The sequence below is a fragment of the Lampris incognitus genome, chromosome 20 (assembly GCF_029633865.1).
Source record: "Lampris incognitus isolate fLamInc1 chromosome 20, fLamInc1.hap2, whole genome shotgun sequence".
NCBI lineage: Eukaryota > Metazoa > Chordata > Actinopteri > Lampriformes > Lampridae > Lampris > Lampris incognitus.
The window spans coordinates 29231467-29249304 of record NC_079230.1 but is presented as its reverse complement, the minus strand read 5'-3'; the positions used below and the strand labels follow the sequence as shown (position 1 = coordinate 29249304).

The 17838-nt window shown below is 47.4% G+C and overlaps 1 protein-coding gene across 1 annotated transcript; it reads left to right on the top strand.

The window, feature by feature from the left end:
- The first annotated feature begins 643 nt into the window (after positions 1-643).
- znf16l (zinc finger protein 16 like) lies at positions 644-10409 on the top strand. Its single transcript, XM_056300457.1, has 3 exons — positions 644-1607; positions 3407-3619; positions 7549-10409. Exons 1-3 carry the CDS (start codon positions 860-862, stop codon positions 8253-8255), a joined length of 1668 nt encoding a protein of 555 aa, XP_056156432.1. The 5' UTR covers positions 644-859; the 3' UTR covers positions 8256-10409.
- Positions 10410-17838: the final 7429 nt, after the last annotated feature.

The window sequence follows — 17838 nt, the reverse complement described above, 5'->3', positions numbered from 1 at the left end:
TATATGGCGCTTTTCTAGCAACTTATGTCTGTTTCATGTCCATGTCTCCATCACATGTACAGTGAAATGTCCCACTCGTTGTGTCATGTGTCTGTTGTCTAATTCATTTTGTGTGTGTGTGTGTGTGTGTGTGTGTAATATTGCAGCACAGCCTAATGGGGGAATTTTACTGGGTCATTTGTCCGTCCATTTGTGCGTATTTGCACCAACTGTGAAAAAGAATTTCTTCTCTGAGCAGAATAAACTAAACTGTCTACAGGAGGGGTGTCAAACTCCAGGCCTCGAGGGCCGCAGTGTCTGCAGGTATTTGTTGCAACCATGCACTACACCACCTGATTAAACTAGTTCCCTCCCCTCCTTGATCCAGGAGGTGAGCTAATTAGTTAAATCAGGTGGTGTAGTGCACGGTTGCAACAAATACCTGCAGACACTGCGGCCCTCGAGGCCTGGAGTTTGACACCCCTGGTCTAAGACAACTAGCTTACAACAAAAATAAATACAAAATGCGGAAAAGAAACCCCAAACAAACAGAGGAATACGCCTGTAGTAGATCTGTTGAATTTATGACTTCCACTTAACAAATCCTGCCGCGTGTTCGCGGTTTTGCCCGCTGAGTTGAGGTCGCAGCTTATTTTCGCCCGATTCTTCCCAGCAGTGTCGTGGAGGGTACGCCAGGTGGCGCTGCCTCCCGGAGCGGGCGTCGACGCTACCGAATGAAGTCCGCGGCAACACCGCGGTTGTGTGTGTGTGTGTATGTGTGTCTGTACGTCTTTCAGCATCTCCCCCAGAGTTTAGCGTGTTGGGCTAGCCCGTACCGCTCACCGAACTGTGAGGAGAACCCCCCTCTTCCAGCCGGACGATGAGTCGCAAAAGAAACCACAGCTTCGCCGAGACCAGCTTGTCCCCCGAGCTCCAGAACGCCTTCATGGAGACCTCCGGGCCGACCGGCCGGGCCGACGACGATTTCCTGGAGCTGGAGCCCGACGAAGAACTGCTGTGCTCGGTCAGCGACATCACCGAGCACCTCGGCAGGAACATCACGGTGGTTCTGGAGACGGCCCTGTCCGAGATCCGCAAGATGGTCAGCGTGCGGATACGCGTCCTGAAAATGGAGCTGCGCGACAAAACCGACGAGATCGAAGTTCTGAAGCTGCGGCTGGAGACGGCTCAGAGGGACGCCGACCGGGAGCCGTTCCCGGGCTCGCTGTCCGCCGAGGCGTCCGCAGCCGCGTTCCGGAAGCAGGACTTCCAGCCGGCCGGCAAGCACGGCGCCTCCGACGCGAAGAAAGCCAAGCCCGCCATGCCCGGCGTCAAGAAGGAGAACATCAACGCCATCTGCGACTACCTGATGAAGGACAAGAACTCCAGAGGCGGCGGCGCCGACATGGACGGCGAGCACGGCAGCCCCCCGGCGGCCGGCGGCGACAGGGACGCCGACCCGCACCCCCTCAACCTCTGGCCGGACGGCGGCATGAGCGGCGCCGGGGCCGGGGACGGGGAGTCCGACCCCGCCGCCGTCGACATCTTCAGCATGCTGCCGTCCGGCAGCAAGCGGATGTACGAGTACGAGTGGATGACGGGGATGGAGTACGCGCCGGAGCTTAAAGGCAAGTCCGACTTCAGGTGTTGAGAGCGGGGGGCACGGTACAGGCGTCCTCTGGTCTGGTTTCCAGTTTCCCGACTCTTTGATGATGGCGTGTGTCGTCCCCCTCTAAGGCGAAGACCGGATGATTATGGTGATCGTCATAGTTCATGAAGCTCTAGCTCAGCTGGAACTGGTTTTATTGCCATACACCAAATGCAGCTTAAAGTGTTGTGCATTAGAAGGGGAAGGGTGATTAAAACAAGCACAAGCAGGGAAAAAGGTGCCATGAAAAGACAGGATGATTAACACAAATACTAATTATCCTGAGTTTTTACTAAAACCTCGCAACTCCTCAGCACAACTTCATGTGTTCTCACATAAAGCTGTCTCTGCAGCAGCCAGGGTGCATTGTTGTGATTAGGGTCAGTCTGGTCTAGTCCAGTCCGGTCTGGTCCCTGTCCGGATGCTGCGGTTCCTGTCCTGTCTTAAGTGTTTTGCTTTGTAGTCAAGTATGATTTTGAAGTGTGGCAACCAGAGCCAGGTGGGTTTCCTAGCTGCTTTAGATAAAGTTTCAGCCTCTGGCTCATTCATACTTGCTCTTCAAACCCGGTTTCTGGTTATTGTCTGAATCTCTTCAAAGTTGCTCTTCGTCTTGGAACGGCCCTACGTATGAGATTCTGTGGCAGGAGGTCATGAGACACGTCCTCCTTTGCTGTAGTGTCTGTGTTCTGTCATTTACCGGTGCATCGATCACCGTTTAGCTGTCGATACCAGTTCCCAGTGCAAATCTGTAAGTATTGCCCAATAACAACTTCCAACTCCTCACTTCTGCTGACCAGTGCAGACGTGCACCATTAGTTTAGTTTAGGACCAGTGGGCAGAAGACTTGAAATAGAATCAACTTCCACGGGCCAAACATGCAGTAAATCAAGCCATTTTCACGGCTTTTGGTGTTGGATTTTAGTCTTGGGAGGGCGGCACGGTGGCGCCTCGCAGCAAGAAGGACCTGGGTTCGAGCCCCGGGGTAGTCCAAACCTGGTGGGTCGTCCCGGATCGTCCTCTGTGTGGAGTTTGCATGTTCTCCCCGTGTCTGTGTGGGTTTCCTCCGGGGGGCTCCGGTTTCTTCCCACAGCCCAAAGACATGTAGGTCAGGTGAACCGGCCCTACTAAATTGTCCCTAGGTGTGTGTGTGTGTGTGTGGGCCCTGTGACGGCCTGGCAGCCTGTCCAGGGTGTCTCCCCACCTGCCGCCCAGTGACTGCTGGGATGGGCTCCAGCATCCTGAGAGCAGGATAGGCGGTTTGGATAATGGGTTGGATGGAGTTCAGTCTTGGGTAAAGTCTCCGATGCCAGTATCTTGATACCGGTGCCGTCATCAGTACCACCAGTGCATACCCAGTGTCAACAGCCATGTTTTCATGGACATTGTGGAGTATTGCGTTAGAAAAGCTTGATGGAAAGGGCAAAATTTGCACAATATCGCAGAAACGTTTTTGCAGCCACTTTAGTTAGCTTTTGTCCTTGTCAGTAAAGAATATATGCACTAAATGAATGAGAGAAATACTTTTATTGAATTAAAAAAAGGAAATTCAAATAGAATTTAGCCACGTGATTATCTTCCTCTTAACCTCCATTTTTCTGGTGTGGGTGTGGAAGTAAGGACATATGACGTAGGACACGTAAAACAACGTTCAGGGATATATCTGCTTTAATGGATCTGATGGGAACACAACTAGTTCGCATTTTAATTCATGGGACTTGGAAAAGTTCACTGAAGGTGTGCTCGACGTTTGACTGAAACGTGTTCATGTTGTTATTCCAGGCACAAGGGAGCCCAAGTGTGAGAGCACCCTGATGGAGGAGCCGGAGGAAGATGGAAATAACTCCTCGCAGGAGGAAGGTGATGGTGTGGAACAGAGCCAGGCTCAGGCGGCTCTCTCCCATGGCCAGCCGCCTGATTTCTCCATGGAGCCGCAGGGCTCTCCGGGAGAAGGAGGCAGCCCCATAGAGGCCAGCGCCGACCGGCTGGAGTCAGGTGGGTAAAAGGCAGGATAGCACGCTGCTGATACTGGGCCACAGAACAGCTGCATGACAGCAAAATGTTTGTGTGTGTGTGTGTGTGTGTGTGTGTGTGTGTGTGTGTGTGTTTTTGACAATATGTCCACACAGTTTATGCTTGTCAAATGCTTATATTACCTGCGATACCACACAAACTCTTAACGAGATGCCGATTCCTGAATGTTGCATGTTAGAAATATTTGCAATACTCTTTGTATAGTTTATATATATATATATAAAATATAGATGTAGCGAGGACCCTTTCATCAACTGGTTAACATAGTCGCCCTTGGTGCAGGCGACCCGGGTTCACGTCCCAGCTGCCCCCTGAACTCGCTACATATATACAAATTGAACGTAGGTTTAGGTGAAAAATTCTACATCATCATTTCATTACTCGTCATTCAGTGGTAATGTATCAGGGTGAAATTCGGATACTATCATTTAGTAATGCGCAGTTATTTTGTCTAAATAACAAGAATCTTTTACCAGAAATTTAACACAAATAAGGTCTTAAGTATTTGAGGGAGTACTACTTGAAAATTAGTTTTGGTTTGATCTTATAGCAGTTCAATGGGATGAACTTCAGTTCTGCACATGTACACAAATACTGTGATATACATGTGTATCGTGTAAAACCCCCTGGTTGTTGTGAGGATATGTCCTGTATCAGCCAGCACTGGTCTATCAGTAATGTAGGATATGTCCTATATCAGCCAGCACTGGTCTAACGGTAATGTAGGATACTATGTCCTATATCAGCCAGCACTGGTCTCTAACAGTAATGTAGGATATGTCCTGTATCAGCCAGCACTGGTCTATCAGTAATGTAGGATATGTCCTATATCAGCCAGCACTGGTCTAACAGTAATGTAGGATATGTTCTATATCAGCCAGCACTGGTCTCTAACAGTAATGTAGGATATGTCCTATATCAGCCAGCACTGGTCTCTAACAGTAATGTAGGATATGTCCTGTATCAGCCAGCACTGGTCTCTAACAGTAATGTAGGATATGTCCTATATCAGCCAGCACTGGTCTCTAACAGTAATGTAGGATATGTCCTGTATCAGCCAGCACTGGTCTCTAACAGTAATGTAGGATATGTCCTGTATCAGCCAGCACTGGTCTCTAACAGTAATGTAGGATATGTCCTATATCAGCCAGCACTGGTCTAACAGTAATGTAGGATATGCCCTATATCAGCCAGCACTGGTCTAACAGTAATGTAGGATATGTCCTATATCAGCCAGCACTGGTCTAACAGTAATGTAGGATATGCCCTATATCAGCCAGCACTGGTCTAACAGTAATGTAGGATATGCCCTATATCAGCCAGCACTGGTGTCTAACAGTAATGTAGGATATGTCCTATATCAGCCAGCACTGGTCTAACAGTAATGTAGGATATGCCCTATATCAGCCAGCACTGGTCTCTAACAGTAATGTAGGATATGCCCTATATCAGCCAGCACTGGTCTCCAACAGTAATGTAGGATATGTCCAATATCAGCCAGCACTGGTCTAACAGTAATGTAGGATATGTCCTATATCAGCCAGCACTGGTCTAACAGTAATGTAGGATATGTTCTATATCAGCCAGCACTGGTCTCTAACAGTAATGTAGGATATGTTCTATATCAGCCAGCACTGGTCTATCAGTAATGTAGGATATGTCCTATATCAGCCAGCACTGGTCTAACAGTAATGTAGGATATGCCCTATATCAGCCAGCACTGGTGTCTAACAGTAATGTAGGATATGTCCTATATCAGCCAGCACTGGTCTAACAGTAATGTAGGATATGCCCTATATCAGCCAGCACTGGTCTCTAACAGTAATGTAGGATATGTCCTATATCAGCCAGCACTGGTCTCTAACAGTAATGTAGGATATGTCGTATATCAGCCAGCACTGGTCTCTAACAGTAATGTAGGATATGTCGTATATCAGCCAGCACTGGTCTCTAACAGTAATGTAGGATATGTCGTATATCAGCCAGCACTGGTCTCTAACAGTAATGTAGGATATGTCCTATATCAGCCAGCACTGGTCTCTAACAGTAATGTAGGATACGCCCTATATCAGCCAGCACTGGTCTAACATTAATGTAGGATATGTCCTATATCAGCCAGCACTGGTCTAACAGTAATGTAGGATATGTCCTGTATCAGCCAGCACTGGTCTAACAGTAATGTAGGATATGTCCTATATCAGCCAGCACTGGTCTAACAGTAATGTTAGTAAACGGTGCTGGACATCTTAAATGGAACATCAGCTTCAGCTTGATAAATGAAAGAAAACATTCTTGTGTTTACAATTGAAAGAAAGGGTGATTAGACGGTGTGTAGCCGCTGTAACAACTGAAGTGTTATCAGCTGGTTACTTCAGTGTGGGGCTCCTGTGTGGTACTTGGTGTTTGCTCTGGAATGGTGTTTGTGGTGCTCTGGCATGGTGTTTGTGGTGCTCTGGCATGGTGGTTGTGGTGCCCTGGAATGGTGTTTGTGGTGCTCTGGCATGGTGTTTGTGGTGCCCTGGCATGGTGTTTGTGGTACTCTGGCATGGTGTTTGTGGTACTCTGGCGTGATGCTGTAGGGAAGTGGATTTTTCTGTGGTGATGGGTGGAGTGTGTGTGTGCAGAACAGTGTTAGTAAGCCAGTGTGGGATGAATCAGAGAGCCGGTATGAATACCGTATGACCACACACTCAGTTGTCCACTGCAGAAATAATGTTCCCGTCGTGACTGACCCAGAAAGCCACTATGTATTTTTAGGGTATGTGCTCAGAAATGACGGGAAGCCTTCAGAAATAATCTGTTGTTCATTCCTCTGATCAGATATTATCTTTTGTTCCTCTGTATGTCCTTTGTGCTCATCGGTTCGGCCATGTGTCTCTTCAGAAAGTGTGATTTGTTTTTTAAATTGGATTTTATTCATTCCACCTTCTTATGGATATTTTCTCCTTTTCCCAGTTCCTAGTTAAGTGAAGTGGAAACATGGGTGTACTCACATGTTCTTCCTTTGATCTAAAGTGCTTTGTTTTAGGGGCGTCCGGGTAGCGTGGCGGTCTATTCCGTTACCTACCAACACAGGGATCGCCGGTTCGAATCCCCGTGTTACATCCGGCTTGGTCAGGTGTCCCTACAGACACAATTGGCCGTGTCTGCAGGTGGGAAGCCGAATGTGGGTATGTGTCCTGGTCGCCGCACTAGCGCCTCCTCTGGCCGGCCGGGGTGCCTGTTCGGGGGGGGGGGGGGGTAGCGTGATCCTCCCACGCGTTACGTCCCCCTGGTGAAACTCCTCACTGTCAGGTGAAAAGAAGTAGCTGGCGACGCCACATGTATCAGAGGAGGCATGTGGTAGTCTGCAGCCCTCCCTGGATCTGCAGAGGGGCTGGAGCAGAGACCGGGACGGCTCGGAAGAGTGGGGTAATTGGCCGGATACAGTTAGGGAGAAAAAAGGGGGGAAATTTAAAAAAATAAATAAAATGCTTTGTTTTGCGGTAAAGTTAATGTGCTCAACTCTAGTTTTTGTTTACGAACTCAAGAGCCTCAGGTCACTACATAAACTACATAAATCCTTTTCAGAATATAATTGAAATAAAAATCAAATAGAAATCTACATATCGTAAAAATTCTAGCAAATGGAGTCAGTTATTTTCAGGACTTGAAAAGTTTGGAAGTTAACGTTAGCCATGGTTTGCATCTTTGGTTGGAACTGAGCATACTGTGTCCTGGTCGTTTTCAGTGGAGAAACCCTCTCATGTCAGAGCCTCTGTTCTCTGGCTTCTGGTCTTGGGAATGGGAGGTAAATTCGGAGATTGAAATGTATAACATTTTTAAGACAAATGTCAGTTTAAATGAAATTACATGAAAAAAAATGACATTATTTCATTTTCTTTTTTCAGGTCAGCAGTTCCCCAGCCACATGTACATCTGTCCGCTGTGTGGAACCTTCTGCCCTGACTCCATTTTTCTAGAGGAGCACCTTAAACTAATACACACAGACAGTGCTGGTGTGCAGGCTCTGCAGGCCTTGCAGTCCACCTCCTCAGCTGTTCCCACACCGGGAGAGGGCAGCAGTGACTGCAGAAGGAATGCGGGCAGCCATATTGAGAGTAACACGGGTGCTGGTGCCGGCGCGGGCCTGGCTCGAGGAGGGGGGCCCGTTAAAAGGGAGATCAAAATTGAGGGGGGATATGAATGTGGCGACTGCGGGCGCCACTTCAACTACCTGGGCAACCTACGGCAGCACCAGCGCATCCACACGGGAGAGAAGCCCTTCGTCTGCCCAGAGTGTGGCGAGCGGTTCCGCCACGCGGCCCGGTTAAAGAGCCACCGGCTCGGGCACAGTGGAGCCCAGAGCCCCTTCCCCTGCCCGCAGTGTGGGAAGGGCTTCTCTGTGCTCTCTGGCTTGAAAAGGCACCAGCGAGTGCACACGGGGGAAAGCCCGTATGCTTGCCCACAGTGCGGCCGGCGCTTCAAGGAGCTGGGCAACCTGTACACCCATCAGAGGATCCACAGCGGGGCCACCCCTTACTGCTGCCAGCAGTGTGGGCGCAGCTTTCGCCACTTAGGCACGTACAAGAGCCACCGCTGCACCCCAGCACAGTGACGGACCAGGTCGGGTGACCCAACTTTAGCCGCAGGTTACTCTCTTGACACTAACGGGTGTTCACTTTTGATATCTGAAAGCCGGGAGGGCTTAACGTTTGATATCTGTTGACTCTGAAGTGTGTCATAATAGTATGGTTATTTGTTGTCACCAATGGTAGTACTCATGAATAGTTGTCAGTTATGACAAGAGATGTTGATGTTTCTCAAGGATGCTCAACCCACCTTCTCCAGTGACCCCCCCCACGGCAAACCCCGATGAGAGCTGAGCCTTTGTCCTTGCATTGTACAACGCCACGTGGGGTAGCTTATACCACAGGAGGGTTATCAAGCAGAAATAGGACACGGAAATAAGAGGGAGCATACAGACTCCAGAAGGAGACCGTGTGTCTGCAGAATCAGTTCAAACAGCTTTACGAGGGAGGTGAATCCGGGGCCGAGAGACCAGAGGAAGACTCCTTTGATCGAGGTCATACAACATGAGGTGTTCAGAGTTTTTTTTTGGGGGGGGAGGGGGGTGATGGTGCAGAAATATGAGCAACTTTCACAGTACCTGCTTACAAACATGATTCAAGGGCAACATTCTCACCACACAGGGTTAAAGCTAGGTCCCAGATTAAGACCACTGAGGACGCTATGCCTTCGATCAATAGTAATGTGTTCCCAAGGCGTTTCAAGTAGGATTAATTTGTGAACATTTCTAATGCGATAAAGGTATTGTGGACCAGTTAGCAGAGCACCGGTACGCTACCAACCTGACGTGGACAACTTGTGTAACTACGCATGTGGATTTCCTTTGGTGGGACTGTTGGCTGTCAGGACGTGATGCCAGGTTTACACAGCATGCAGGCGTGGCGTGTCCAGCCACGTCGACCTCTGCAACAACCTGAAATGACTCAACATCTCGTTTTCACTTAGGCAATCCAGAGAGAAAACCATTTTCACTTAGGAAGTGATATTTTATAAGAGATCGGACATTTATAATCCCTACGATTACAGGTTAAGTTTGTTTTTTCATTTACACTGGTGCTCATACAGATACTGAACAGCCTAATGCTACAAGAAGACACACGTGTAGGCTGCTAAATGATGGGGTACGAAGCCTGGACCCACATGGCTCTGAGACGCGGTGCATATTTGCTTATGAAATGCGTTACTCCAAAGCATTTTTATGTAACCTGTGTGCAGCATGTGGAGAAGATAGGCTTAGGTATATTTTATACATCCTACGTTAGGTATATTTTACTTCACGCAGTGTTGCGAATGATGAGAATCTAATTTATTAACACGGGACGCAAATGGGATCATACCTTTACATGTACTGTGTAAACCTGGCCTGACACTGCTTGGCGCAAAGTGTGAAGCAGACATTGTTATTTTATTATTATTTTAACCATAGTAATGTAACCTATTCCAGACTGTATATCATTTTACATATTCTCCTGTATGATGTAAAAATATTGTAAGGTCACTAAAATATCCTGATGGAAATTACAGTATTAACATCCAAAGTGTCTTATATTTTTGGCTTCATCAATTTTCCCAGTTTAGTGAAAACTTGACCAAGAAATGGCCTAAATCTAGTGGAAAAATTAATTTGTAGTACTGTGTGGATGGCTGAACACATAATTAATTGACAACATCAACTAGTCCAAAGTGTCCAGTGAACAGTTTTTAACCTGTGGATGTGAAACTCTAATCACTGACGGTCTATGTTCTAATAAACAGTCATCTTTCGGTGATCAACGAGAGTGCTTTTGACCAAATAAATAGAGTGATGTCATTTGACATCAAACCAGGTGCTAGCTCCGTTGCTAAGAAAGGCACATTTCTTGTCAAGAACTACAAAATGATCATGCTTGGTGTGTGCAGAGTCATTTTAGTAAAGGAATCCCAAGGTGTTCTCTGGCCAGCTGATAGAATTTATCCTTCCGGTGGTTTTCTGCGTGTTCCCTGAGGCCATCCCCCATGCTCAGCATGCATTCAAAGGGGAGGATCCAAGGGGACATCCTTACCATAGCCTAAACTACCTCTGCTGGCTTCTTATCTTCTTAGGAGTAGTGGCTCTGAGAGGAAATATCATTTCTGGAGCATCTACTCACTCAGTATCAATCTGTTAGTCAGTACCCAAAGTTTGTGACCAAAGAGGAGGGTTGGAGAAAAGAGGGTCCGCTAAATTTAGGGCTTCACTTCATGGTTCAGTTTCCTCTTTACCAAAATAGGTGCTGTACCTGTCTTTCAATCTTAGTCCCTGTTTGTTTTTTGTTTTTTTTGTCTTACTTGTAAATGAGTTCTGATTAAGATTCCAAGATGCGGGGGCGTCCGGGTAGCGTCGCGGTCTATGCCGTTGCCTACCAACATGGGTATCGCCTGTTTGAATCCCCGTGTTACGTCCAGTTTGGTCGGGCATCCCTGCAGACACAATTGGCCGTGTCTGCGTGTGGGAAGCTGGATGTGGGTTTGTCCTGGTCGCTGCACTAGTGCCTCCTCTGGTCGGTCGGTCGGGGCGCCTGTTTGCGGGGAGGGGGGGGGGGGGACTGGGGGAACTAGCGTGCTCCTCACATGCGCTATGTCCCCCTGGTGAAACTCCTCACTGTCAGGTGAAAAGAAGCGGCTGGTGACTCCACATGTATCAGAGGAGGCATGTGGTAGCCTGCAGCCCTCCTCGGATTGGCAGAGGAGGTGGAGCAGTGACCGGGACGGCTCGGAGAGAGGGGTGATTGGCCAGGTACAATTGGGGCGAAAAAAACAAAATGACAAAAAGATTCCTAGATGCCTACATACCTCCACTTTGGAGAGCTGCCCACTTCTACACCAGGTTGTGACCAGTTGACAGCTCAGCTCCTCCCAAGTGTTCACAACATACGTGTATTAGGTCCCACGCAACAATGATGCAGAGCAAGTTGTTTCTTCAAACTCTGGGTTTTCCTGTAGTGGTCCACACCAACTTTAGAAGTCTTCATATCAACAGTAAAATTGATAACCAGAACCTTATCCAGCACCCTGACCACTTCTCTAAGAGAAATAGCCAGCTTTTTGTTAGGCACATACAGAAAAGTCTGTTTTTTTTCTCTCTCTGACTCGAACTTCCATTAAGTGGCCCTTATGTACCCCGGGACAAACACCAACGGTGTAACAACCAGCCAAGGTCTCTGGGGTATCCCACCCTCTTGGCTACTCTCACACTTGGTTTTACCCGGGACTTACCACTCTTCTAAAAGCCCCTTCCAAAGCTAACAAACACTTGTATTCGACATTAAACTCAGTATAACCTAGTAGCTACCTTTGTATTTGTTATGTAGTGTCTAGAGGGTTATAAGGATAGGGTATGTTGAACATTGGGACCTATAGATCTATGTGGGGGCCTGTGGCTCGGTCTGTCCATTGGGTCGTTTGTTCATCAAACTGTAGTACTGTGTGTCTACCACAAGGTGGCTGTCTAACAATGTATTGGTAAATACAGAGATTAAGCAACAAAATAAAATCCGTCACCTTGGCCATTGTTTCTCATTACATGGACAGCCTTGAGTTTATAGTGCTTTCCTAAACTAATTCTGGAAACTCGTCAACACATGAGTGGGGGGTGGGTGTCATGTTGCTGTTAGCTTGTTAACTGCTGGATAATGTATAGTCCTCTGGGATAAAATTGTGATTCAGGGCTATAGAAATAAAATTTTAGTAGATTTAGTAACGCCATAGTTAAAGGCAGGTTCAGCTGGTGTTTCCATCGACTTTTCCAACCCCATTGTGTGTTTTGTGTGTTTTAAGTGTGTATGTAGACAAGATGTGAGAATATCCATTGTGTCTGTCCATCTCGCCTGTCTGCTGTACATCTGACCCAGTCTGCCTGGAGGAGGCCCCCTCTCCATTTCTTAGCATTTAGTCTTCGTCTCGCTCTCCAGGCTTCATTCATTCTCCCCTCCCTCTTTGACGCCTGTCTTTCCGTCAGCATTGGCGTCCATGTTCTGTGAGGTGGGTGTGCGGTAACCCACAAATGACACCCGGAGGAGACAGTAGCTGCAAGGTGCTTGGGTGTGGGCTACTGGATGCAGAAGCATGGTTACTGTTGAAAGCTTTGACCTGCAAATTCCACCAGAGCAAATAAACACAGACCGACTCGCTAGACTGGCACTGTCCTCCACCTCTTCAACCCCTTCCTCTCTCATGACTTCTGTACAGTTTAACACCGGATAGTTTTTCTGATGTCTCTCTCAGGTGCACATAGGAGTGTGAATGCTTGTGCATTTATATGCATGTGTTAGTGGTTGTGTATCCATGCCTTTAATTGCTCTTTCTTAAAACTTGAAAGAAAACAAATTAAAGTGCTTATCACGCATACTTCCATTTCCCATGTCTGGTAACTCAAAAGGTTCGCAGGTCAACACAGGATCACTTACTATATTGTAGCAAATTCGGGGGACAACGCAACTACAGGAACAGCCGAGGCCGGGAAGCGAACCCGTATCGCCCGCATCGCAGGAGGCATCGCTAACCGCTCGACTAAAGGGTCACACCCGCCAGCCAGCGGCCAGCGTGTCTACTTATCCATGCACGTTACAATATGGTCAATGTAGTGTCATTGAAGATGGCGGCGCGAATTCCCGTTCGCAGCGGCCTCGTCTAGTACCGTCCATGAAGTGTCTTTGTCCACGTCCGCGTCTAAGTTTTGCCTTCGTTTGGCGGCTGGGAGAACTGGCTCTGGATCGGCTGGGAGAGCTTGGTCTGCTGCGTCCGGTGGGCCTAGGGACCACGGCCCCTGCCTGGAGTTGCGCCCGAGGAGGAAACACAAAGGGCGGTCTGACAGGACGCGGAAGCGGGGCAGGCTAAGCTAACTGCTAGCCCATGCAGACTGGCAGTTCCCACAGTCGTTCTGGCTGGCGTTCGTTCCCTCGGACAGTGATTTTTTGTTTAGTTTGGATATGTGTGTCGGTTTGGATATATGTGTCGGTTTGGATATGTGTGTTTTTGTAATTCTTGTAGTTTTTGGACGTGTGTTTGTCTCTGTGCTGCACTGCTGTGGGCTGGGCGAAACGGCATTTCGCTTCATTTCTGAAATGACAAAGTGTTCCTGACGAGACTGAAAAATGCAATTATGGAACAATAGCTCCATCTGCTGGCGGTTGTATGCATCGCTATCCCATTAATTCTTCACACTGTGATTCCAAGAGTATAATTAGATATAATGAAATTTCTATTTATCTGAAAGTTTAAAAACATGGCAGAAACAATAGTTGCCGCAACTTTGATACGATTCAAATCCATTTTTAAACCCAAATAGAAAATATCTAACTTAATATCGTGGTACATTTTATATCCCACAAAATAATGCATGTGAAAATTGTTTACTGGGCTGCACATTCGAAAATGCAATATATATGGCCCAACTGCACAGCAACAATAAGGGGCTTTAGGGTTGCTCTCATCTGGCCTGGCAAGACCAGCCCAACTCTCAAGACCAGCCCAACTCTCACAAACTCAGTTCAGTTCAAGACGAGATAGTAGTCTGGAAAGGACCCATTGATTGCATCTGAAATCAAACCACATATGTGTCCAATGTTCTACATCATGAGAGCCACGCGACTTGGTTGCTGGCTGGTTAATGACTACATGCTGCGTATTGTCCGTGTGGTGAACCGCATCTCTTTTTATACTGCTACTATCACGACTTTTGGCTTCTCCCGCTAGGGGTCGCCACAGCGGATCATCCGTTTCCATCTCCTCCTGTCTTCTGCATCTTCCTCTGTCACACCAGCCACCTGCATGTCCTCCCTCCCCACATCCATAAACCTCCTCTTTGGCCTTCCTCTTCTCCTCTTCCCTGGCAGCTCCATATTCAGCATCCTTCTCCCAGTATACCCAGCATCTCTCCTCCACACATGTCCAAACCATCTCCAGCTTGTCTCTCTTGCTTTGTCTCCAAACCGTCCAACCTGAGCTGTCCCTCTAATATACTCGTTCCCAATCCTGTCCTTCTTCATCACTCCCAATGAAAATCTTATCATCTTCATCTCTGCCACCTCCTGCTCCACCTCCTGTCTTTCCATCAGTGCCACTGTCTCCAAACCATACAACATAGCTGGTCTCACTATCATCTTGTAAACCTTCCCTTTAACTCTTGCTGGTACCCTTCTGTAACACATCACTCCTGACACTCTTCTCCACCCACTCCACCCTGCCTGCACCCTCTTCTTCACCTCTCTTCTGCACTCCCCGTTACTTTGGACAGTTGACCCCAAGTATTTAAACTCATACACCTTCGTCTCCTCTACTCCTTGCATCCTCACCATTGTTCTCTCCTCCCTCTTGTTCACCCATATGTATTCCATCTTGCTCCTACTGACTTTCATTCAAGTCACATCAAGTCAATTTCATTTGTATAGCCCAGTATCACACACTACAAATGTGCCTCAGGGGGCTTTACAGCAACACAACATCCTGTCCTTAGACTCTCACATCAGATAAGGAACACCTCCGTACAAAAAAAAAAACTTTAACGGGGAGAAAAAATAGGAAGAAAGCTCAGGGAGAGCAACAGAGGAGGGATCTCTCTCCCAAGATGGACAACGTGCAATGGATGTTGTGTTTACACAATTTACAGAATACAGCACTGAAAGAGGATAACAGAATTATAAAGGAATTATAACATATATGAAGAATGTGATGAGGAGGATGCCAAGCAGACCCGTCTTTTAAGCTCCTGAAGTTGGCGGATGACACAACCATCATTGGCTTATCCGGGATGGTGACAAGTCTGCATATAGACGAGAGGCTGATCAGCCATGACAACCTGGAGCTGAACACGCTCAGAACAGTGGAGATGACAGTGGACTTCAGGAGGAGCCCCCCAAAACTGCCCCCCCCCCAGCACACTCAACAGCATGGTGTCTGTGGGAAGAAACCTACAGATTTCTGGGTTCCACAATCTCCCGGGACCTAAGGTGGGCATCCAGCATAGACACAATCATCAAAAAGGCCCAGCAGAGGATGTACTTTCTCTGCCAGCTCAGGAAGTTCAACCTGCCTCAGGAACTGCTGATTCAGCTCTGCTCTACGATAACCCAGTCTGGCCTCTGCACATCCATCACTGTCTGGTTTGGATCAGCCACCAAACAGGACAGGGACAGACTACAACAGACAGTGAGGTCTGCAGAGAAAATCATTGGTGTCAACCTGCCCTCCATTCAGGACTTCTACACCTCCAGACTCAGGAAACGGGTGCTACAGTTTCTTTCCACAGGCTGTCAATCAAATGAACACTTAACACTGTCAATAAATCCAGCCATGTTGTATATACTTTACTGTACATGTTGTATATACTGTACTGTACATTGTATGTGTACTGGTACACTCTGTCATGTCCACCTCCCTCAGACATGTATGTAAGTAACCTGCTAACATCTATCGCAGCATCTCTGGTATATGCTCTGCACCGTTGCACCGTATCCCCTCTTATTTCCCCTGTATGAGTCAGTCTTTGTGTACATGCCTGAAGATTGTTGTGTTATAGTGTTGTTATCCTTGTTATTAGAAATTAAAATCCTGGTTTTCATAACAGTTCCCCAAACTTAGTAGTGATAAAACCGAGGTACTCCTAGTAGGTAGTAAATCTACTTTGGCTAAACCTGGTAGTTTTTCTCTGACTATTGACTATTGGGTCTGGGTGTCATCTTTTGAAGCCCACATCAACAATGTTACTCGGTCTGCATACTTCCACCAACTTAATATTAATCGTCTCCCCCCGTCACTTACACCTAACAGCACCGCCATACTCACCCACACCCTGGTTACATCCCGTATTGACTACTGTAATTCTGTCCTCTTTGGTCTTCCCCTCAAGTGTCTTCATAAACTTCAGTTGGTCCAGAATTCAGCTGCCCGTATCAGTACCAGAACTCCTTCCATAGATCACATCACTCCTGTTCTTCAGCAGCTCCACTGGCTCCCTGTTAAATACCGTATTGACTTCAAGATCCTGCTCCTCCCCTTTAAGGCCCTTAATAACCCAGCTCCTTCATATCTTTCTGAACTCCTTCATATCCACACGCCCTCCCGTACTCTCAGATCCTCTTCTGCTCTCCAACTCACTACACCATCGGCCCGCTGGACTACCATGGGGACTAGAGCCTTCAGTCGTTCTGCCCCCGCCTATGGACCTCTCTCCCACAAGACCTTCACAACACTGACTCTCTTTCAACCTTCACATCCAATCTCAAAACCCACCTTTTCACACTGGCATATTGAGTCTGATCCACACTTAATTGAGTTTTGTGCAGAAGATGATTTTATACTTATCTGTTGTGTTAACTTTTTATTGTCTACCCTGCTTTGTTTTGATTTTATGCTGTCTGACACAGCGCTGCTTGTTTTTTCAGCTGAGTTCTGTAAGGTGTCCTTGAGTGCTCTGAAAGACGCCCACAAATAAAATGTATTCATATCATATATAAATTTAAAAAAAAGCACCAGCATATAGAAAAGATTGAAAGCAAATTAAATGCCGGAGAGTTTATTTTTATTTTTATTTTTGCATTGACGGTAAAGTTCAGATGTTGTCAACAACTGTAGAGTCCTTGTGCATTCAGGTCTCTTCTTCAGGCACATGCTGTTACAGCCTACGTTTCCCAGCAGTGTCCCCCCCCCCTCTTTTCCTGTCTGTCTCTCTGTGGTTGTGTGTGGCATGAGCGTGGCACTCCTCTCCTGGCTGAGTAGCCACACCTGGATGATTGGCCACAGCTGTCTTCCATCAAGCTCATCAAGTTCATCCTGCATCGCCAGATTGTTGTTCACCCTCCGTGGACTCTTGCTCACCTGCCTGCCATCTTCCTGCTCACGCCAGCCACACTCGGAAGATTATCCTCATCCCCTCCCCTTCTGCAAAATACATTATCATCTTTCAAACCACCACTACTGTGTGTGTCTGTATTTGTGTCTGTCCTGCGCTTGCGTCCCCACCCACCAGTGTTCGTAACAGAACAATCTGGCCACAATGGACTCAGCGGACAACGCCACACCTGCTGGAGCCCTGGATGAGTTCTGTCAAGCCCATCTGAACCGGTGTCGTCGCGTCTTCTCTCCTTGGCATTTTTTGGAGCTCTGAAAAAAAGACAATCAAATAATATGTGCATTGTTAGAAACACGTAAGAATGAATATGACACAAAGAAGGCTGCATAGAGGAGACACATAAATTGATATTCTGTTCTGCTCTGTTCAACATTTAAGAAATGATGACGCACCTTTGAAAAGAGTGCATGCAGAAAACCGCACTTGGTCTTGTTCCGACTGGCAGAAGAGTGACTGGAGATGGTGATTCTCACATGGTCAAGAAGCTCCTCCAACAGAGGCTCAGACAGAGACAACATGTCACAGTCATCTCTGTTCACTGACATCTGCTCCTCACGTACCATCCCCATCTGGTCAATCACCATGCTAGTGTAACTGTCCAGCTGGGACTGACCCACAATGACAGAAGAGGACGGCTCTGATAAATCCTGCAGCAGTTCCTCCTCCATCTCTTCTTCTGTGGTGCCCTTATGTGCCAGTCCTTTGCAGTATTTGGCCGCCGCAGAGATGAGATGTTTTCCCTTTT

Bases quoted from the DNA above. Each gene is read 5' to 3' on its own strand.
- znf16l (XM_056300457.1), top strand. From the start codon at position 860: ATGAGTCGCAAAAGAAACCACAGCTTCGCCGAGACCAGCTTGTCCCCC. The intron at 1,608-3,406 runs GCAAGTCCGACT...TTGTTATTCCAG, and splicing joins GTACGCGCCGGAGCTTAAAG to GCACAAGGGAGCCCAAGTGT. The intron at 3,620-7,548 runs GTGGGTAAAAGG...TTCTTTTTTCAG, and splicing joins CGCCGACCGGCTGGAGTCAG to GTCAGCAGTTCCCCAGCCAC.